General features: G+C 39.0%; 1 protein-coding gene across 4 annotated transcripts in view; it reads left to right on the forward strand.

The window, feature by feature from the left end:
- The window catches only part of LOC122540666 (uncharacterized), a 112,762-nt gene that overhangs the window by 63,016 nt on the left and 28,031 nt on the right, over positions 1-21,715 (forward strand). For all 4 annotated transcript variants that reach the window (XM_087976396.1, XM_087976395.1, XM_043676702.2 and 1 more), the window contains 7 exons: positions 1,661-1,787; positions 5,086-5,211; positions 6,984-7,085; positions 7,670-7,756; positions 8,861-8,928; positions 16,251-16,339; positions 17,846-17,883. In XM_087976396.1, the coding sequence (XP_087832522.1) occupies positions 1,661-1,787; positions 5,086-5,211; positions 6,984-7,085; positions 7,670-7,756; positions 8,861-8,928; positions 16,251-16,339; positions 17,846-17,883 (637 nt within the window). The remainder of the gene's footprint in view (positions 1-1,660; positions 1,788-5,085; positions 5,212-6,983; positions 7,086-7,669; positions 7,757-8,860; positions 8,929-16,250; positions 16,340-17,845; positions 17,884-21,715) is intronic.

Raw genomic sequence — 21,715 nt, forward strand, 5'->3', positions numbered from 1 at the left:
ATTTGAAAGTTCTCTGCCTAATCTGCTACATCAGCTTCTTGAAGTCAAAAGAGTAGAAAGCTGAGTAGAGGTATTGCTTCCTTTGCCGAGGTGAACTGAGAATTTGACCCTGATCAATATTTCAGAAAAAAGCAGCCAAGAAGTCCATATTTATGCACGTGAATCAATGCATTGCGAACACCAGTTAAGAATTTTGGCCAGTTTAGTCATTTTCTTTTCTTTATTCCTTAACTGTGTCTGTCTGTGTCTCTGTGTTTTGTGCAAATGGTGGCTGAAAGTAAATGTTTCAGGTTTAAAGCACAGATATTAATCAACTTAACATGTTACTTAATTTTCTCTCTGCAAAAGTTATTGTATATTTGATAAATAGTTAAATCTTTTGTTTAAGTTATAAGCCTGGTGTCTGAAAATTAATTGTACCCAAAGTCTGGGATTGATCATTCTAAAGACTGGTTAGGAATAATTGAAATGACTATTTTCAGGGTCTTTGGTTTAGGTTTACTGTGTTACAAATACAGAGATAGGTTGATTTGTTTCCACTGTTTATTTTCATGTCATAACAACATTAAGAAAAGCCATTGGATTTGATTCTGACTGTGACTTGACAGTTAAGAATGGAATTGTGTGTAGAGTGGTGAAACTCTGACTTTTTAGAACCTACATTTTTAATATACATGACAAACATGGTCATGTGATCTAATGTGATTTATGGCTTAGTGACAAAAATGTTATTTAATAAAGGAATAAAACTATTTAAGTCTTGGGAAAGATGTCAGTCAGTGCTTTACACGTTCGGAAAACTAATAAAAATAGCACTTTGGAAAGGCACATACTATAAAGATTTCAAGAGCGCAATTGCGTAGCTACAGAGAGTTTGTATTAGGCTTCTGAAAGTGCAAAGGTTAGGGCTAATTGAAGGGAGATGACTGGAGAGCCGTGCAATGGTTAAAAGGAGAGCCACTGATGTCGAGGGGAGATAGTTAGAATCAGTCAATAAAGTGTAGAATGAATGAATACAAAAGAGGATCTTGACATCAGTTTTCTAGCAATGGAAACTTGGCAAGAATGGAGATGTTTGGACGTGCAGAGGAAGATGCAAACAACCTGTATTGTTAGGTAGGTAAGTAGGAAGATAGTTTGAAATCACCTTTTAAGATTAGATTCTGGCACTTCATGAGATATGGATCTGACGTAAATGTAACAGAAGGTGATAACATCATGCACAGGCGAAAGAATTCTAGCACTGAATCAAATGAATATTGGAATGCACTGTTTGTCTTATTGTTGCTTGAAGCCTGTTCATGTTTCAGCTTCTACTGCATAAAATGCTCCCTTTTATGGTTCATCTTTCGTACTGTTGTGCAAGAAAATGGCAAAGGTGAACTTACTTGTTTTCAAAGTTTGTGGTGAATTTCTCTTTGGTTGCTGATGTTTGCCAAACTACTGAATCAGTTCTTTTCTGAAATTGAGAAATAGAAGAACTAAATTACTACCTGATTCAATTGTTTGTATTTGGCAAGTTTCTCTGGTGGGTATAACTGGAAGTTGTCAGAATTATAATTTAAAGATGGCTGCTTGCTCAAAATCTGTCCTGTCACTAAACTAACAATTATTCAAAATGCAAAGAACAAATATTTAAACTTTGACGTCTTCCTTCTAGGTATAAAGAAGCAAGATCAACTTTAGAGAAGTCTCTTCGACTAGTTGAAAGTAATTTAGTCCCAGGACTTCGAACATGGCCAGGCACTGATACTGTAATTGAAGAAACCAGGGATGGTGTACTGAAAGTAAGGAAATACTGTTATGCATTTTCCTTTCCGGGTAATTTGTTACTGATCATTTGAACAAAACCAATCATGAGATCTTCTGTTATAAAACTATCCTGAATTGTATAACCTAGATCACCAATATGTGGGAGTAACATTTTTTTAAAATTCAATTTTACTTTATCATTTTGAGTATGAAGTCTACTTTTTATATAGGAGGAGTTAAAAACTGAGAATTTGGATGAGAATCTGTCTGTTAAGTAGAAGTGAAGTTTTTCAATCAAATAACTTTGTACTCTTAAGTTCATAAGCTGTTTAAAAAATAAAAATTGGTAGAAATTGATTTTTCTTTCAATTTGAATTGAAGGTTGTGACAATGTCAAGAGGCACTGAGCTTAAATGCAGCCTTACAAAATAGGGTGCATTGCATTGATGCTGTGCTTGTGAAAGATGATCTGGGAAGATTAACTGATAAATGTGTTTGGCTTGGTGTAGGCTGATGTTTAACTTTACTCAGATTGGACTGTACCTTATTTTTAGTTACCAATTCAAAAAGGAGATGGGAGGTAAATATTTCCCTTACCGATTTGGAATTCAGAAGCAAGAGAAAGTAACATGTGAGACATTGACAGGTAGATTCACTCAGATTAGACAGTATTAACAAAAATCTACGTTTATAGTTTGACATGGAGAATTTCCAAAAAAACTTCATAAAATAGACATCATCTCAACTCAATTCATCAAGACGGAAATTTTGGAAAGAATAGCGAACAGCTTTGCTGAAGAGATTGATTTTTAGGCAATTCTGAAATATCAAAAGGCAGAGGCATACAGAAAAGAATGTCCTGTTCAAGGACCAATGTGGATTAATGCATGGCTGTCAATGGTGGCAGACGATGTAGGAGGAACACCAAACACCAAAAAGGCGTATTAGACAAATGCAGATTTCCAGAGCTGGTGCAATGGTTCCAGAGAATAGTGGACCGTGGTCATTAAATATACTCAAGATCGGTTAAACACTTTTAATCTGCAAAGGAATTAATAGTTTTTTTGGAGGTGGGGGGGTGAGGTGGGCAGGAAGAAAACTGGATGTGAGACTACAGTCGGGATCAACTGTGTTTATAATGGTGATTCAGGCACCAAGAAAGTGAAAAGTGACAAAGCTGTAAATGGAGTGGACTGTGCAACAAAGTAGACAGTATCGTGTCTTCACAAAGAATGTAATGGGAAATGTTCTTGTATTTTACAGACAGGGGGTGGAATGCCTTGCCAATTACATTGTTAGTTTGGGTAATCAGAATGCATTGGATTGCAACAAGGACCCCAGAGAATCATAAAATCCCTACCAGCGCCCCTCTCTCAAATTCTGGTTCTAATTTTTTATAATGGTATTTCAAAAGAATTTGGGAAAAATGTTATGGATAGAGATGAAAGTCAGTTCAGATGGAGACACAGGAAACATTAAATCATTTTAAAAATATTTTTACTTGTACATAATATAATAGTGTTAAAATGTGTGACTCATGAGTATTCTGTGTAAGCAGCTGGATACTGAAATGACACATTTGAGCTGTACTTGCATTCTTGCAGTTTGAGGAGTTACTTAATTGTATTCCTTGCAGAAGAACTTCCACATTCAAAAATTTATTGAATTGACTTTTGGTATATATCTATTCACTAACATTTCTGCAAGCTGCATTTGAAATTTTGTTCCTTATCAAGCACCTCAAGAACTACAAAAGTCCATTGGAAGATTGTTTGTTTTTATTCATAGTACTTGTATTAATATAAAGACAATATGACTACCATTTCTCTTTGATGGGGAGAGTGCATTTTGACGTTTGTTTAAGAGACTTGTCAGATCAAGCTCGAAACCGATATGCATTGTATCTATTACTCACGCAGGTTACAGTGACAAATTTCGAATTGAGAAAGATCCATTCAGTCTGAATTTGTGTTTGGCCACTATTAGATTTGTGGATCAATATGTATTGCAACTAGCCACCCAAATGGAGCATTGAGCGCCTTGCATATATTAATGAGGACGCAGTCTTACCTTTTTAAGGGCAGGTCTGCAAATTTCCACTTTTTGGACAGTATCTCATGGGTTGCTTGATTTCAGTGGAAATATTTTTGCTTCTGAATCCTGAATTGTCAGGAGTAATCTTTTGAACTCGGAATAGAAAATGAAGTAATGTCCAACTCGTGCAATTAACCTTGATAGAGCTTTCACTGTTTAAGCTCAGTCTCCAGCCTCTTGATTGGCATTCTTTCCATGCACAGACTCTAATTCTGGTCAACTGTAGATTTTCCTTGCTTGTGTCACAGAAATGGGTGACCTTGTGATTTCTTTGCTGATGGCAAGTTTGCCATGCAGCATGTCATGGGGCTGTGGCTATCATCTACTCTGCTTCAGTGCCCCAGCTAATAGAGAAATTTAAGCTTTTGAGAAACTGAAAGCTGATGCATGATAGAGAAGAGGGCAAACTGGCCATTGCATTATTTGGGAAGATGATCAGAGAGCATTGGACAGTGATCAAGATCTGTTGTAAGACCTAAATAATTTCTGATGCTAATCTTAAATAAGGATATTTCACATCTTCTGGGAAAAAGTATGGAGAGAGATGAAAAACAATTCAAATGGAGACACAGTGGAGGATACAGTGATAAAATTGTAATGTCACTGGACTAGTAAACCAGAGATTCAGACTCATGCTGTGGAAACTCCTGTTCAGTCCTATCATTGATAACGGTTCGAATTTAAATTATGTTGATTAGTAAAGTCATGATTTGAGAAGCATTCAGGAAACTAAGTATTGACTGCCCTTTTAGGCCAGTTGACATGTTTATATTGGAGAACAGAAGAGTAAATTTCCTGATCTTGTCTACATGTAACTTCAAATCCATAACAATGTCATTGACTCTTAATTCCTTCTGACATGAATGAGCACAACACACCTTTCAAGAAAAGTTAGAGATGATCAGCAAATACTGGCCTTGGTGATGTCCACATCCCATTGAAGAATAAATAACATTTTATTATTTGTCACAACTGGAATAAATTAAAATACATTTGCTTATACACAATATAAGGCAGTATTAACACATTTGACTCATGACGATTCCGAATAAGCTGTTGAATTGGCGCATTTGAGCACAAGTTATGGGTATTTGCAATGCTGATGAGATACTCAAACCACCTCTTTTCAGAAGTTCTTTCTTCCAGAATTTATTAAATCTTTTTTTGTATGTCTAAAACTAACAATGATTTTAGTTGGTTTAATTTTTTGTTCAATTATTGCAATTTATTTTAACCTAGGAGCTATTGAAGTCCCTTCTTAAAGAATGCTTGTGTTACCCACGGCCTGAAGCTATCTGCCATTATGAATTCTGTTATACCCATAATAAAAAACGGGAAATTTATGCATCCGATCCTGACTTTAAGGTAAAATTATTTGATTTATGTGCAGTTTGCATGCAATAAACATGCTTCTGTTGAACTCTAAAAAAAAGTTTAACAGTACAATTAGCATTAAAAACAGAAAATGCTGAAATAAAGTAGCAGGTCTGACAGCTTCTGTGAGGAGAGAAACAGATAATGTTTTAAGTCAGGACCACTCACATTGTTTGAGCTATTTAACATTATTGTGGTTCGATCTAATGGTAGGTGGACTTCAGTTGTACACTATTGAGTAGTATTGGGTTTACTGTTTGGGTGATTGATTTGTAACATTTAAATAGAACAATACTCACAAGATTACTAAATTGTTAATTTAGATTTGTTCATGTTTTTGTCGATATAATAATTTGAAGTTTTGTTATCTGAAGGTGAATGCTCACCATTGATTTGAATTAAATCTTCAGGAAGATTGTTTTCAATTCCAGCTAAAATTTTGACACAGTTGCACTATTCTTCAGCTATGTGGAATGTGAATAGCGGGCTGCCATTTGTTTCTTGGTGTGAAGAAAATCCTGAGCCAACTTCAGAAACACATCCAATAATTTGTAGCTTTCCCCCCATCTTGCAGTTCAAAATAGAAAACAACACATTTGGCAAAAAGTCAACTTGCCTTTTGTTTTTCTGACATAATTTCTTTTCCCCCTGATAACAAAGCAGCTTCTATCCGTTTAATTCTCTTTAGAAGCTATTCAACCTCTCCCTATAGCTCAAACCCTCCAACCCTGGCAACAATCTTGTAAATCCTTTCTGAACCCTTTCAAGTTTCACAGGTGAGGTGCCGGAAGACTGGAGGTTGGCTAACGTGGTGCCACTGTTTAAGAAGGGTGTTAAAGACAAGCCAGGGAACTATAGACCAGTGAGCCAGATGTCGGTGGTGGGCAAGTTGTTGGAGGGAATCTATCCGTTTACTTCTCTTTAGAAGCTGCTGGCTGTCTTTTGGTACTTTTCCCTTATGATCATTTTTCAAACGTAAACAACTCAAGTATAGAGGACGTCACAGTTAAGTACTAAAATCTCACCTGATGGTTGCACTAACATGCTTGACAGGAACGATCAATGGTAATTGATCAGAAACAGCAGGAATGGCTTATTCATTTGTGGGACATTTGGGCTACATCTATGTGCTTCCACCTGACAGAGCATGCATTTGGGATAGTGTGGTTCATTAACATATTGCACAGTGTGTTGACTTTTCTTTACCTTTTTTTTCCCATGGGCTGTGTTACTTGTTATTGATTACCCTTCTGGGGCCATTTAAAGATGTTTATGTTGGAGAACAGAGTAAATTTCCATTTTAGTACTGAGCATTCTTATCATGTACTATGAGACTAAGTTAGATGTTAGCTAGAACCTTTAATGAACATTTACTTCAGCCTCTCAGAATTTTCCATATTTATTTGAATTATCCATTGCTCATGCTTGCAATTGCAGATGACTTTAATAAAACCAAGAGGGGATGGGGTCCGCACAGTTGGACTTACAGAACAAGATGTCTTTTCAAATTATTGAACCAGGAATAGTTCTTCATGAAATGTCGTTCATTCTATGAACTATTATATTGCTATAGTTTGTATATTCTTATTTTTAACATTCCACATTATTGTTGTGTTTGGATTTCTGTAATTGGCAAATAATCTAGTTCTTTACTCTGGATTAAATTTTTCATGCTGGTAGATTTAAGTTTAGTTATTTTGGCCTATACATGGTGTTTTTCTATAGTTTGTGGAACTTATAGATTCACTTTTTTGTATTTGCAGGGGTTTGTTCGAGTGCACTGCAGTGACAATTGCCATATTGAGTACCATTTATACTGCTGGAAACGCTGCAAAATTAAAGAACTCCAAGACAAAGTAGAAAAAGTTTGTATTGTAATATATATTGCACTATTTTTGTGAGCATGAGTGTTCAATACTTTGAAGATGAGGGTTTGAATTACAGGGAGAAGCTGAATCGGCTGCAGCTTTTTTTGTTCCTGGAACATCAGAGGCTGAGGGTTGACTGAGAGAGGTTTATAAAATCATGAGGGGCATGTTTAGGGTGAATAGCTAAAACTAAAGGGCATAGGTTTAAGGTGAGAGGGAAAAGATTTGCAAAGAACCTGCAGGGTAACTTTTTTATGCAGAGAGTGGTGAATGTATGGACTGAGCTGCCGGAGGAAGTGGTGGAGGCGGAAGTGGTGGAGGCGCATACAATCACAATATTTAAAAGATATCTGCACAGGTATATGAATTGGAAGGGTTTAGACTGATATGAGCCAAGTGCTGGCAAATGAAAGTATGTCAGATTGGGATGTCTGGTCAGCATGGATGATTTGGACCGAAGGGTCTGTTTCCAACCTGTGAGACTGTCTGATTGTATATCCTTACTTCCTGATGTGATTTAATAATTAAATGAAATGCAGATTCCACAGTTTACTACTTGTAATTTTTCTTTCAATTTTTAGGACATTTTGGGTTTAGGCTGTCTTACCCCAGACTGTATAGGGTGCATATGGAAAGTGGACATTATTCAGGACTCGCGGCAAAAAACAGTAAGTTATATCTTAAGTTGACTTTTCCTTAAATCCTACAAACTGCCATTTAACATTGACTTCTGTGAAGCATTTGCAACTATGGTAAATGATTTGAACTCATTCAGTTAAAAGTAGAAGACTTCAATCAAAACGGCTGAAAAGATCATAGTCTTGGTTCGACACTGTTGATCATTCTTCTGTGGAGAATGTAGTATACAGACCCTACAGGTTATCATTCATTTGTTTGTGATTCACTCATTGTGGTAACGTGGTTTAATGTCTGAAAAAAATTATTCTCACTCTCTCATCTTGTAAAGAGCTTTTTTGTTGCTTCACAGCCTCCTGACTGTGTGAAAAATGTATCAGCTGTCTCAACTGTGACAGGAACCGGATATTAGCACGCTTTGAGAAGATTTGTAGCTCAGGTTGAGGTTATGGATGTATGTTTGCTTGCTGAGCTGGTAGGTTCGTTTTCAGACATTTCGTCACCATACTAGGTAACATAATCAGTGAGCCTCCGGTAAAGCACTGGTGTTAGTGACCTGCTTTCTATTTATGTGTTTAGGTTTCCTTGAGTTGGTGATGTCATTTTCTGTAGTGATGTCATGCCTGATCCCTTTTCTCAGAGGATGGTAGATGGGGACCAGATCGATGTGTTTGTTGACAGAGTTCGTGTGGAGAGACACGCATGAGAATTCCTAGAAGCATGGCATCCCAACGCAAACTTTATCGCTAAACACATTGATCTGGACCCATTTACCGCCCTCTGAAAAGCAAAAGGACTGAAAATGACATCACTGTGGGAAATGACCTCGCCGCGGGAAATGACTTCACCAATCCAAGGAAACACATAAATAGAAAGCAGGTCACTAACACCAGTGCTTCACTGGAGGCTCACTGATGATGTTACCTAATATGGTGATGAAACGTCTGAAAACTAACCTTCTAGCTCAGTGAGCAAACGTCCATCCAGAGTAACCAGATATGTTTGGAAAAAATATTTGGAATTGTAAACATTATAAAAACAATGATCTACTCCTGTTCCTATTTTCTGATTTTATGTAAGAATAAATTAGCAACCCATTTACATAATTTCACATGTTCTTTCTACATCTGTTGCAGATTGAATGTTCAAAGCCAAAGAGAAATAAAACAAGCCATAATCAAGAAACTAAGGCATCATCTAGCAGGCAAGTTCAGTTAACATATTTCACTTTACTTACTTTCATTAGTTTCATGCTTGAAACTTTTCTTGTGCCCATCTGCTCATGTTCTTTATGCAGTAAGAAGTATAAATGTAAGAAAAGGAGTTGGCTTATCAACCTATTGCTTGTTGCCATCGACCATATTAATAAGTTGACTCCAGACTTTTGTCCCAAGAATTCTTAATTTTTTATGTACCTTCTGATAGTTTTGGGAGTGTGGTTGGCAAGAATAGTTTAGTAAATTATCTTTACAATTGCTTTTTTCTCGTTCACTGTCAGAAACATCCTGGAGTGGCAGTTTTGGGCTGAGAAATGTTAGCTTACTCTCTCTCCATGGATCCTGCCTGACTTGCTGTGATCTCCAGCATTTCTTGTTTCCAGCAACCACTGAGGTGTGTCATTATTAGCAGTTCCCATGCATTTGAATCCCTCACAAGTTTAGAACAAATTCGATTATATGAATGAGACAGGTGGGGCATATTTTATTAGGATAACTAATCTGATCATACAGAAAGCTGTACTGAACGTAATTATGTAAAAAATGCATGGTAACAGAGTTTTTATTTCATTCAATCGATAAAATGGGTACAAACATCGGATATTGCTTAAAACTTCATGATATTTTACAAAGAAAATCACTTATTGTGTAAATAAAATTCATTGAGGTGGAGGTCGGTTATTATTTTTTGAAGAAAATATCCAGTCGCTGTTGCTTGAGATGCTTATGTTTCTTTGCTCCACTGCTCCAATCCCAGCTTCATGTACTCTTCAGATGAGGCAACTATTAAATGTATATTGTTGGCATCAATTTTCATGGAATCATAAAACCCCTACAGTATGGGATCAGGCCCTTCAGCTCAACAAGTCCACACTGACTCTCCAAAGAATAACTCACCCAGACCCATTCCCCTACAATCCTATATTTACCCTTGACTAATGCACCTAACTTATACATCCCTGAGCACTATGGGCAATTTAGCATGCCCAATTCACCTAACCTGCACATCTTTTGCTTGTGGGAGGAAACCGGAATACTCGCAAGAAACCCACGAAGTCACGTGGAGAATGTGCACACTCTACATGGTCAGTTGCCTGAGGTTGGAATCAAACCCGCGTCCTTTGCACTGTGAGGCAGCAGTGCTAACCTCTGAGCTACCGTGCCGCCCATAATTTTGTCAGTCTTGGACGAATATATCTTTAGATGCAACATTATGCCTCACAGCAGGTATAAGAGTCAAAGTAATCCTATCTAAAGTGAAGTAATTTTTAATTTTAAATATTTACTATCTTAACGAGTTACAAATTACTAAGTATGGATATTTTTGGCAATTTTGCTTGGTCATAATTTCCTGCAATTAAAACACTGGAAATACTAAAACCAGACATTTCATCACCCAACACAAACGCCTTAGTCATCCTGATTTTGTTTCATTCACCAGCTTTCAAATTGAAACAGAGTATTCAAAATTCTCATCGCAGTTTTGACAACGCTCTTATCATTTCAGTCCAGGTGAAATCCTATCCATTCATTTGCAATCTTATTTGCTTACTGAAATGCTCTTCTGACCATCCTTCAAACCACACCCCTGTCCCTTGCCATAAACATTAGAACATTTAAAATCCTATATGCTGTTACAGTCAACTTATCACCCTCCTTTGCTGATGCACTCAGGTTTCCTCATTGCGGTCGTCACACCAGTAACACCCGTTTGATGTAACGTTTTTAAGGGCCCTTGAGATCTTGTTCGGATAATTGACATTCTGATAACTGAGGTAGTTCAGTATTGTGTTTTAGTCAACCTTCAATCATTTGCTTAAACCTTTGATCTCACAAGCTTGGCTTTCACATTAATTACAATGATATGTAATCACTGGACACTTGGAACTGTCGCAGCTGCAGCATGAGCTTCCAGATAATTACCTGAGGAGCGGGGCCTGGATTAAAGGAGCGAGATTGGTCAAATTGAATGTTGGAGGCTGAGACACAACCTGATGGAGATTGACAAAATTATGACAGGCATGGATGAAATGGATAGTCAAAGTCTTTTTTTTCCCTAAGTTAGAAATATCAACTACTCAGGGGAATAGGTTTAAGGTAAGAAGGGAAAGGTTTAAACGAGATGTGAGGCAATACTTTTTTTTATGTAGGGGGTTGTAAATCCGAGAAGGTGCTGTCAGAGGAAATAGTAGAAGTGGATGCAATAGCAATATTTAAGGGGCATCTTGACAGATACATGAACAGGCATGGAATAGAGGGATACGGACCACATGGAGGCAAAAGGTTTTTACTTGAGAAAAGGCATCATGTGCCAGTGCAGGTGGACTGAGAAGACTGTTGTGCTGTACTAGTCTTTGGATGATTCCACACTGAAGAAAGTATTCCCTAATTTCATTCCGATCTAAAAGGGTAATTGAAAAATTCTGTGGAGTCTGCATTTGTCACTTCTCTGTTGTCTTCACTTCGCAAAATATATTTTCTTGGCACAGTCAAAATGAATCATAAAATTATCTCTTCCCTGTTGTATTCTGCAGAGATGTGTATGCATTTCTATCCGAGAAATCAAATCAGAAACCACATTAGGTTGTGAATTCAAGATTGTTGTTCTGCATAGCAGCATTTTCTTTTTCAAATTATGCTGAAAACACCTTTGTCAGAGTCTTATTGTATGGGAAACTCATTACACATATGTCAGTTGTCGTCATTTGCCTAAGGACAGGGCCCCGATCATCTCTCAGTCCTTTATAAAACAAAGACCTATGAATATTGGAGATCTGAAACATGCAAAAACAGAAATTGTTTGGATTTGAAACATTAACTTTGTTTTCTCTACAGATGTTGCTAGACCTGCTGAGTTTCTCCACTCCTTGTGATCTAGTATTTTCCTTCTCATTTGCTTGTTCATTTTCACTTTCAAATTGTCTAATATTTTTATTTTCTTTTTCTCTCTCTCTGTCAGTCTGAATTCTCTCAGTAACTACCTTAATCAGGTTCTTATACCTTGGAATATGATCAATCTAAGTTCATTGCCTTTTATTGGTAATACTAAGAAAACAATCTTTCCACTTCTATCATTCTGAAAACTTTTTCATTGCTGTTACAATGTCTGCAGTTGACCCGCTCCATCCAGAACCACATTACATAATTCATAGTCTAGCCATGATAAAAGAATTACAAAAGAAAGTACAGAAAGACATTAAAGTAGGAAGTCAGTTGCTGTAGACATCTAAGCTGTCATGACTAGTACAATGGATGATCTTCAAATACTAATGGATAGGATGAATGAAGTGCTGAAAGTTCACAATGAAAATTAATGCAAGAAAGAGAAAGGTTGGTAAGATTTGAAGAAATAATGGAGGAATAGCAGAGGACAAGAAAAATGCTTAACAATTGGAATAATCGAAGTACCCGGAACCATTTTGCTAGAAGATCGTTCTTTCTGCTCTAAAAAGATCAAAGCTAGAGTAGGAATGACCAATAATTTATTCTCCAAACATGACGAATTGTTCCACATTGGGCTGAGTGAAAGTAGAGAGGTTTTGAGAAAATAATTATCAAGCTTGTAATTTGGCATGCTATGTTGGAAGAGGCTGAAACATGAACCTTGATAAAAGTGAACATCTAAAGATGTGAAATATGTCAACATTTGAGCGAAGTACCTGTCATGCCCAGTGTTATTGACTTCACAAAATCCTCCTGCTTTTGTCAAAATTGGAAAAAATGTCAGACAGACTAGTCGAGCAACAGAAACAAGGCATGATTCACAGACTATGACTCCAACATTGTGGTTATCACCCCTGCATATGTTCTAACATACTGGCTGGATAGATCACCTGTGCAAAGGAACCTCACGGAAGGACATGGAGCGAGAGTATTTCATTCGGCTAATTGAATTGCGGATAATCGAATGCCAGATAACATAGTTAAGCCAAGCATCGTGACTTTGCGATCTTGCTGGATAATCAGAAATTTAGATAATCGAATGCAGGATACAGGTTCCTCTGTATTTCCCAAAGTTGTGGCAGCACAGTTCCATACAGTCAGGAGAGAGTTTCCTTAGGAATCCCCATCCTTGACTCCAAACCTCATGAAGTCTTGTAGCATCAGGTCAAACATAGTTAAGGAGCTCTCCAGTTGATTGCCACCTACCATTCCTCCTCTCAGCCAACAAGTCTGTACTCTTTTACTTTGAGCACCCTTTAGAAGAAGAAGCATTGAGTGTGGCCAAGATACAGAATGTCATCTAGGTGGGGACCTCTATAACCTGTCACCAAGATTGACTTTGTAGCACCAATACCGACTAGGGGTTGAATCATAAAGAACATAGATACTGAGCCTGATCTGTGCAGTTAGTGAGGAAACCAGCAAGAAGGAGAAACTTCCTTGACCACCAACTCACCAGCCTTCCTTTTGCAGATGCATCTGTCCATGACACCGTTGGTTAGAATGACCATTATATGTGCATGGCAGAGATGAAGTTCTGTCCTCACATTGAAGATGCTCTCCATTGTTTAACTGGTACTGCGATTGTGTGAAACAGAATAGATTTCGAACAGATCTGGCAATTCCAAACTGGGCTTCCATGAAATGCTGTGGGCCATCAGCAGGATTATAGTTAACTATCTTTTATAATATATGGTCCAATATATCCCCCACTGCAGCATTACTGTCAAACCAGGGGAGCAATCCTGTTTCAATGAAGTGTGAGGAGGATGTGCCAAAAGTAGCACGAGGTATGCCTTATGTTGAGATGACAACATGAATGACAAACAATGGAAACGGCATTCAGTCATCAGAATTAAGCAATTCCTTAACCAAAGAATTAGACCTGAGCTCAGCAGTCATATCCTCAACCATGGGGAAACTCCAGTGTATCAATGCAAAAGGGAAGACTGAAGTATGTGTGACCATCGCAGCAAGAAATGCCCTGGATGGTCCACCTCTGCTGCTTACAAGGATTGCAGATTGCAGCTTTCAGCCTATTCGGTTTATTGCACACATTGTTGAGGAATGGCTGAAGGCATGAGATCCTGCTAAGGCTACAGTTACTCACTCTGTTTTAGCATTAGTGCTGAGGACTTGTGCTCCAGAACTAGCCATGCTGTACACCTATCTGGCAATGTGGTAAATTGCCTAGTTATATCCTGTCCACAAAAAGGAGGACAATCCAAATCGATTAATTTAGTCTACTGTCAATCAGCACAGTGATGGACGGTGTTGTTGAAAATGCTAGCTGCCACTTACTTGTTTATTGACAGGCTGTTTGGGTTCTGTCAGAGTCATTCAACTCCTGATCTCATAACAGCTTTGGAATAAATGTGGAAGAATGAACTGAACAAGACAAGTTTGTGTGAAGGTGATTGCTCTTGACTAAAGAAGATGTTTGAATTAAAATGTGGCATCAAGGAGCCCCAGTAAAACTTGAGTAATTGGGCATTTGGTGGGTTAATGCTTCCTCATTTGGAGTCATATATGGTGAAATGAAGATGGTTGTGTGTGTTGGAAGTCAGTTGTCTCAGTCCCAAGACATCACTGCACACGTTCCTCAGGGTGGTGTTCTAGGCCCAAGGACTCCATTCATGATCTTCCCCCCACCATAAGGAAGAATATTTGCTGATGTTTAGCATCATTTATGATTCTGTCACTACTGAAGCAATCAGCATCCATTTGTAACAAGTCTGTGACAACTTTCAGGCTTGGACTGATACGTGACAAGCATCGTTCATGCTGCATCGGTCCCAGACAATGATTTTATCAAACAAAAGCAAATCTGACCATTTTTCCCATCACATAGAATGGCACTACTGTGGTTAAATTCCCCTTTATTAACATCCTGAGGTTTTCTGAAAACTGAATTGGACCAGTCACTTAAATACTCAGGTTGCAAGAGCAGATCAGATGCTGAAATTTCTGTGGAAAATAAGTTTCTAAAGCCTGTTCACCATCTCTATGATAGAGGTTTGGATTATTCCAAACCTGCTAAAGTAAACAACACTCTAGACAACATTATAAAAGGATATAGAACCAACGCAGCTGGATGGAGTTGAGGTGCAAACCAGCTATGATCTTTTGAATAGCCGAACAGGTTTGAGGGGCTGAATGGCCCATTCCTATTTCTAATGGTGGTAAGTAATCGGATTGAAAAATAAATGTAGAATTTCTTTCTTCCTTGCATTTGCCCTAACCATATTTTCATCCACCATTTGACTTTTCATACATGACTACAATTGGGCCCCATTCCCCATTACATTTGCTCGTTTCGCATTGCCGACCCCATCCCAAATACAGTCCCCCACTCCTCCAAAACCATCACCTTCTCTCAAACACTGTCCCCCACTTCCTTCAGCACCGTTACTCCCTCCCCCGACGCTCTACTAAAATTTCCTAAGAAGATCACTGTATAAAATAAGCTTATATGTTTCAAGCTTAGAGAAGATACTTACTTGAATGCTGGAATGTATACTCATTACTCTTAAATTGCTTCTTGTTCTAGCTCTATGGATTTATAGCCAGTGATACTTACTGTTTTTAGACAACTCATATTATTGTGCCAAGCATAATCCACACAAAAACGTATTGCTGCATTTTTTTCACAGTTGAAAAATTTTTATGTACACCAATGTTGAGTACTGAATCCAGATGGAAAATAAGAGCGTTCACAGAGTAGTTGTGTGAAGCTTTCAAGAGCCAACAATTTTTTTCTAAATTTTGATGTTGAAGAGGAACCTTGATTACCCGGCATTCGATGAAACAAACTTCGAATTATTTGGCAAGATTGCAAGGTCCCAATGCTTGGCTGAATTGTCATCTGGCATTCGATTATCCAACATTCGATTAACCAAACAAAATACTACCCGCCCTTGTCCGTCTGGATAATGGTCGTTCCTCTGAATTAGTACTTCTAGAAGCACTTAGTAAATTCTTCATTATTTAATTTTGTGTAATTAAGACTTTTTGAAAATGAATCAATAAAATAGTTTCTTATTTACATTGCAAACATTTTCCTATGCATTAAATACTGTTTTCTAAATTGACCTTGCCTTGTAACTATATGATGTGATAGATAAAAACACTGCCTTTTCGAGTACCAGATTGGCTGATTCATATTTTATGGGGGTTTATCTGTAGCATTGATGAATGCAGGTTTTTTTAAACTTGTTTTATCATAGGTAAACTGGTTTAATCTGCTGTTTATCTTTAAATTATGCTTCTCAACATTGTTTGGAGAATTGTTCTAAACAACAAATCAGTGTGTGCATTGTTGAGGAAATTTAAGAATTGTGAAGGTAATATATGGATTTTTTTTTAGTTTTAACTTAAAGAAGATTACCAGAAAAAAAGAAAGAAAGCAACAAAATACAGGAAAACAGCCGTCTAATATCCACCAGGAACAAACTGGTGAGCATTTTATCTGCTGTTATGCTTTTTCTATCGTTAACTGCTTGAGATTCTGAAAAATGGTGCTGCCTCAACACACATTTCTTGCTACATTATACAGCATCATGTTAAAAGAAAATGGGTTTGTGTGACAAAAATGCAAATTTGAAAAAAACATTAATTTAGAATAAGAATAGCCCATTTTGAAATTACAGGAACAATGTTATCAAATCTGACTTTTCCAAAACTATATTATTTGAAAGCAGGACCTTTTGATTGATCTCTTGCCATTTTAAATGAGTTGCAATGATTTTGAGGGGTTAGAATGCTTATATGAGCTATTAAATTGAATGTATGAAATAAGGAATTAACATCAGCATTGACTATTAACCTAAAGTGCATTACAATCTTATCCATTGGTATACACTGGATTAAAATTATTTCCAATTTGAAATAATGCACTCCAATTTTCTTGATAGAATAATGAAAAAGGCATTTGATATGCTTGCCTTTATTGGTCTGTACATTGAGCATAGGAGTTGAGAGATCATCTGTGCCTGTACAGGACATTGGTTCAGCCACTTTTGGAATATTATGTGCAATTTTGGTCTCCCTCCTATAAGGATGTTGTGAAACTTGAAATGGTTCAGAAAAGGTTTACGAGAATGTTGCCAGGGTTGGAGGGTTTGAGCTATAGGGCGATTCTGAATAGGCTGGGGGTTTTTCCCTGGAGTGTTGGAGGCTGAGGAGTGCCCCTCCAAAACTAGAAGGCTTAGGTTTAAGGTGAGTTAGAAAAGATATAAAAGGGACCTAAGGGGCAACTTTTTCACATCAGAGGAAGTGATGGAGTCTAGTATGATTACAGCATTTAAAAGGTACATGTATCGGAAGGGTTCAGAGAGAAATGAGCCATGATAGGATAAATAGACAAAGTCTTTTCCCTGGGTTTGGGGAGTACAGAACTAGAGGGCATAGGTTTAGGGTGAGAGGGGAAAGATATAAAAGAGACCTAAGGGGCAACTTTTTCACGCAGAGGGTGATACGTGTATGGAATGAGCTACCAGAGGATGTGGTGGAGGCTGGTACAATTGCAACATTTAAGAGGCATTTGGATGGGTATATGAATAGGAAGGGTTTGGAGGGATATGGGCCGGGTGCTGGTAGGTGGGATTAGATTGGGTTGGGATATCTGGTCGGCATGGACAGGTTGGGCCGAAGGGTCTGTTTGCATGCTGTACTTCTCTATGACTCTATAAATGGGACGATTTAATTAGGATATCTGGTCGGCATGGACGGGTTGGACTGAAGGATCTGTTTCTTTGCTATATACCTCTGTGGTTGTTTGACTCCCTGACTCTATTTTTCCCTGGAAACTTGCAACTTCCAAAATATTGGTTCTAACGCTGCTGTATTTGAGTGAATGAACCGTATAATGAAAATATTGTCCAGTTTTTTCTTTTACAAATCAACTGGTAGAAGAAGAATGTTTGCATGCCAAACCTTTGAAATCGTCTCTTTCTAAAACAGATACTTTGAACAGAAAACCTGACCAGTGTGTTCTGAAGGTACGGTGTATGTATTATCATTTAATTTCAAGAATGTTTCAAATTTCTCAGCAATAAATTTTGAGCAATCAGTAAAATTACAGATTCTGCTTAAATAGTGTGTGATTTATTTGGTCAGATAGTGCATGAAATTAGTTTGTGAACGAGTAATTTAAGTCAACTCATGTGCCATACATCATCATCACATTGAGTTAGCTTCTTGACAACACTTTAGCTTCATAGACAGTTGTGCTTTCATGCCCACGCCCATGAATGCACAATAAAAGCTGACATGACAGAATATATAGTACTTTGTGTGTCAGTGAACTTCTGGTTAGAGTATATTTGAGGTCAAATAAAATTCTGTTGTCTATATTGAAATTGTCAATAAGTTCCTTTCATTTTGAAGGGCCCTACCTTGCTGACTGGCTCCTGAATTTGAGATTCTCATGCTTATTTTCAATCTCTCCACGGGTCCATCCCTATCCCTTTCAGCCACACAATCATTTAATATATTTGTGCTCTTCTAATTCTAGCCTCTTTAGCATCATCATTTTAATCAGTATACTGTTGGTGACCATGCCTTTAGCTGCCAAAATCAGTAAGCTCTAGAATTCCCTCCCTAAACATGTCCACCTCTCTACTTTTTATTCCTCCAAACAATGCTCTTTATCGCCTTCTCTTGGCATTAATATGTCTCGGTGTTAGATTTTGTTTTATGATGCTTGGGAAATTTCATTGTATTAATTGTGCTATACAAATACAAATGAGATATGAAACTGAAGCCTATTATTGTCATCTTCAGGTTGGTGCAGAATACTATTTGATATTGATCACAAGCAGTCATTCTTTAATGGCCAGAAATCATCTCTCCATGAACATCACAAAAGCAAATTCTTTGGTGATTTGGTGTTTGTAGAATTTTGTGAAATACAGTTAGGCTAGTGTACTTACCTGTATAACAATAAAAAGTAGTGTTTGTTCAAATTCAGATTTGACGTTGTATACAATTGCAAATGAATTGGATATGATCTAGCACTGATGATACCCCATGTTCAGAGAAAGAGGCTTTCATTGTTAGAAGGGAGAGGTTACCCTTAATTGCTTCAAAAAGTATTTACAAAGCATGCAAGCAATCCATGAGATGATGCTTACGAACCCAATTTGTCTAATGTGATGCTAAAGATAATTGTTTAACCCTGAAAATATTGCTCACAACAATGACTGTTCTAATCTTCAATTATGAAATAAGAATTTCCTGCTTTGCAAACATTGTTTCACATGCGGGCACTTCTTGACTCATTCATACTATTGTTTATTTGAAATTCATATCTAAGTTTTATTTTACCTGTTAACAATCAACTTCTTCCAGTAGAAAATGAATTAATTGATGTTGATGGAGCATGAGATTGTTGTAATTCAATAAATCTCTTTTTGCACTCGTTCCTTTTGTAGCAGAGGAGACCAGGAAAAATTAGTGCACCTTTTGGGTGGCTTCTGTTTGAGTGAAATGTATATTATTCCTCAGCATTGAGTCTGTGGACTTGTATCAAACGTTATCTTTGAAGAGAAAATGAGGTCTGCAGATGCTGGAGATCAGAGATGGAAATGTGTTGCTGGAGAAGCGCAGCAGGTCAGGCAGCATCTAGGGAACAGGAGAATCGACGTTTCGGGCATTAGCCCTTCTTCAGGAATGAGGAAAGTTTGTCCAGCAGGCTAAGATAAAAGATAGGGAGGAGGGACTTGGGGGAGGGGCGTCGGAAATGTGATAGGTGGAAAAAGGTCAAGGTGAGGGTGATAGGACAGATTGGGGTGGGGGCGGAGAGGTCGGGAAGAAGATTGCAGGTTAGGGAGGCGGTGCTGAATTTGATGGATTTGACTGAGACAGGCTGGGGGGAGGGGAAATGAGGAAACTGGTGAAATCCGAGTTCATCCCTTGTGGTTGGAGGGTTCCTAGCCGGAAGATGAGGCTGACTGAACTGGTCCTCACCCTGAACAACTTCTCTTTCCAATCCTCCCACTTCCTCCAAACGAAAGGAGTAGCCATGGGCACCCGCATGGGCCCCAGCTATGCCTGCCTCTTCGTAGGATATGTGGAACAATCCATCTTCCGCAACTGCACTGGTCCCACCCCCCACCTTTTCCTCCGCTACATCGATGACTGTATCGGCGCCGCCTCGTGCTCCCACGAGGAGGTGGAACAGTTCATCCACTTCACCAACACCTTCCACCCCGACCTCAAATTCACCTGGACAGTCTCAGATTCCTCCCTCCCCTTCCTCGACCTTTCTACTTCCATCTCAGGCGACCGAATCAACACGGACATCTACTACAAACCGACCGACTCCCACAGCTACCTGGACTACACCTCCTCCCATCCTGCCCCCTGCAAAAACGCCATCCCATTCTCCCAATTCCTTCGACTCCGCCGCATCTGCTCCCAGGAGGACCAGTTCCAAAAACGCACATCTCAGATGGCCTCCTTCTTCAAGGACCGCAATTTCCCCCCCGACGTGATCGACGATGCCCTCCACCGCATCTCTTCCACTTCCCGATCCTCCGCCCTTGAACCCCGCTCCTCCAACCGCCACCAGGACAGAACCCCACTGGTCCTCACCTACCACCCCACTAACCTCCATGTACAGCGCATCATCCGCCGTCATTTCCGCCACCTCCAAACGTACCCCACCACCAAGGATATATTTCCCTCCCCTCCCCTATCAGCATTCCGTAAAGACCACTCCCTCCGTGACTCCCTCGTCAGATCCACACCCCCCACCAACCCAACCTCCACTCCCGGCACCTTCCCCTGCAACCGCAGGAGGTGCAAGACTTGCGCCCACACCTCCCCTCTCACCTCCCTCCAAGGCCCCAAAGGAAACTTCCATATCCGCCACAGATTCACCTGTACCTCCACACCATCTATTGCATCCTCTGTACCCGATGTGGCCTCCTCTATATTGGGGAGACAGGCCGCCTACTTGCGGAGCGTTTCAGAGAACACCTCTGGGACACCCGGACCAACCAACCCAACCACCCTGTAGCTCAACATTTCAATTCCCCCTCCCACTCCACCAAGGATATGCAGGTCTTTGGACTCCTCCATCGTCAGACCACAGCGAAACGACGGTTGGAGGAAGAACACCTCATCTTCCGGCTAGGAACCCTCCAACCACAAGGGATGAACTCGGATTTCACTTGTTTCCTCATTTCCCCTCCCCCCATCCTGTCTCAGTCAAATCCATCAAATTCAGCACCGCCTCCCTAACCTGCAATCTTCTTCCCGACCTCTCCGCCCCCACCCCAATCTGTCCTATCACCCTCACCTTGACCTTTTTCCACCTATCACATTTCCGACGCCCCTCCCCCAAGTCCCTCCTCCCTATCTTTTATCTTAGCCTGCTGGACAAACTTTCCTCATTCCTGAAGAAGGGCTAATGCCCGAAACGTCGATTCTCCTGTTCCCTAGATGCTGCCTGACCTGCTGCGCTTCTCCAGCAACACATTTCCATCTCAAACGTTATCTTCTCTTGATAACTCACAATGAACAGGTCTTAAATCAGAAACGTGCCCAAGTCAACCCAGAAATGTAAATGGTGTTTGACTGTCAATATCTGCAGATTTTAGGAAATCCCTGTTTATTACCTATTAGATTGCATACACTTATTATCTCACTATTACTATATATTAAGAGAACTTCAGCAAACTTTTATATAGTACTCTTAACGTAGCCACACTTCATCCCGGGGTCTTCACAGAATAAAGTTATACCAACTTTGATGTTGAGTCACAGAAGGAAACATTAGGACCATCTGATTGTTGAATGTATCACTGGACGAGGAGGAGAGATTAG

This window comes from Chiloscyllium plagiosum, unplaced genomic scaffold (assembly GCF_037043375.1).
Source record: "Chiloscyllium plagiosum isolate Xiang-an unplaced genomic scaffold, Cpla_swu_hap1 HiC_scaffold_29, whole genome shotgun sequence".
NCBI classification, from domain to species: Eukaryota; Metazoa; Chordata; class Chondrichthyes; order Orectolobiformes; family Hemiscylliidae; genus Chiloscyllium; species Chiloscyllium plagiosum.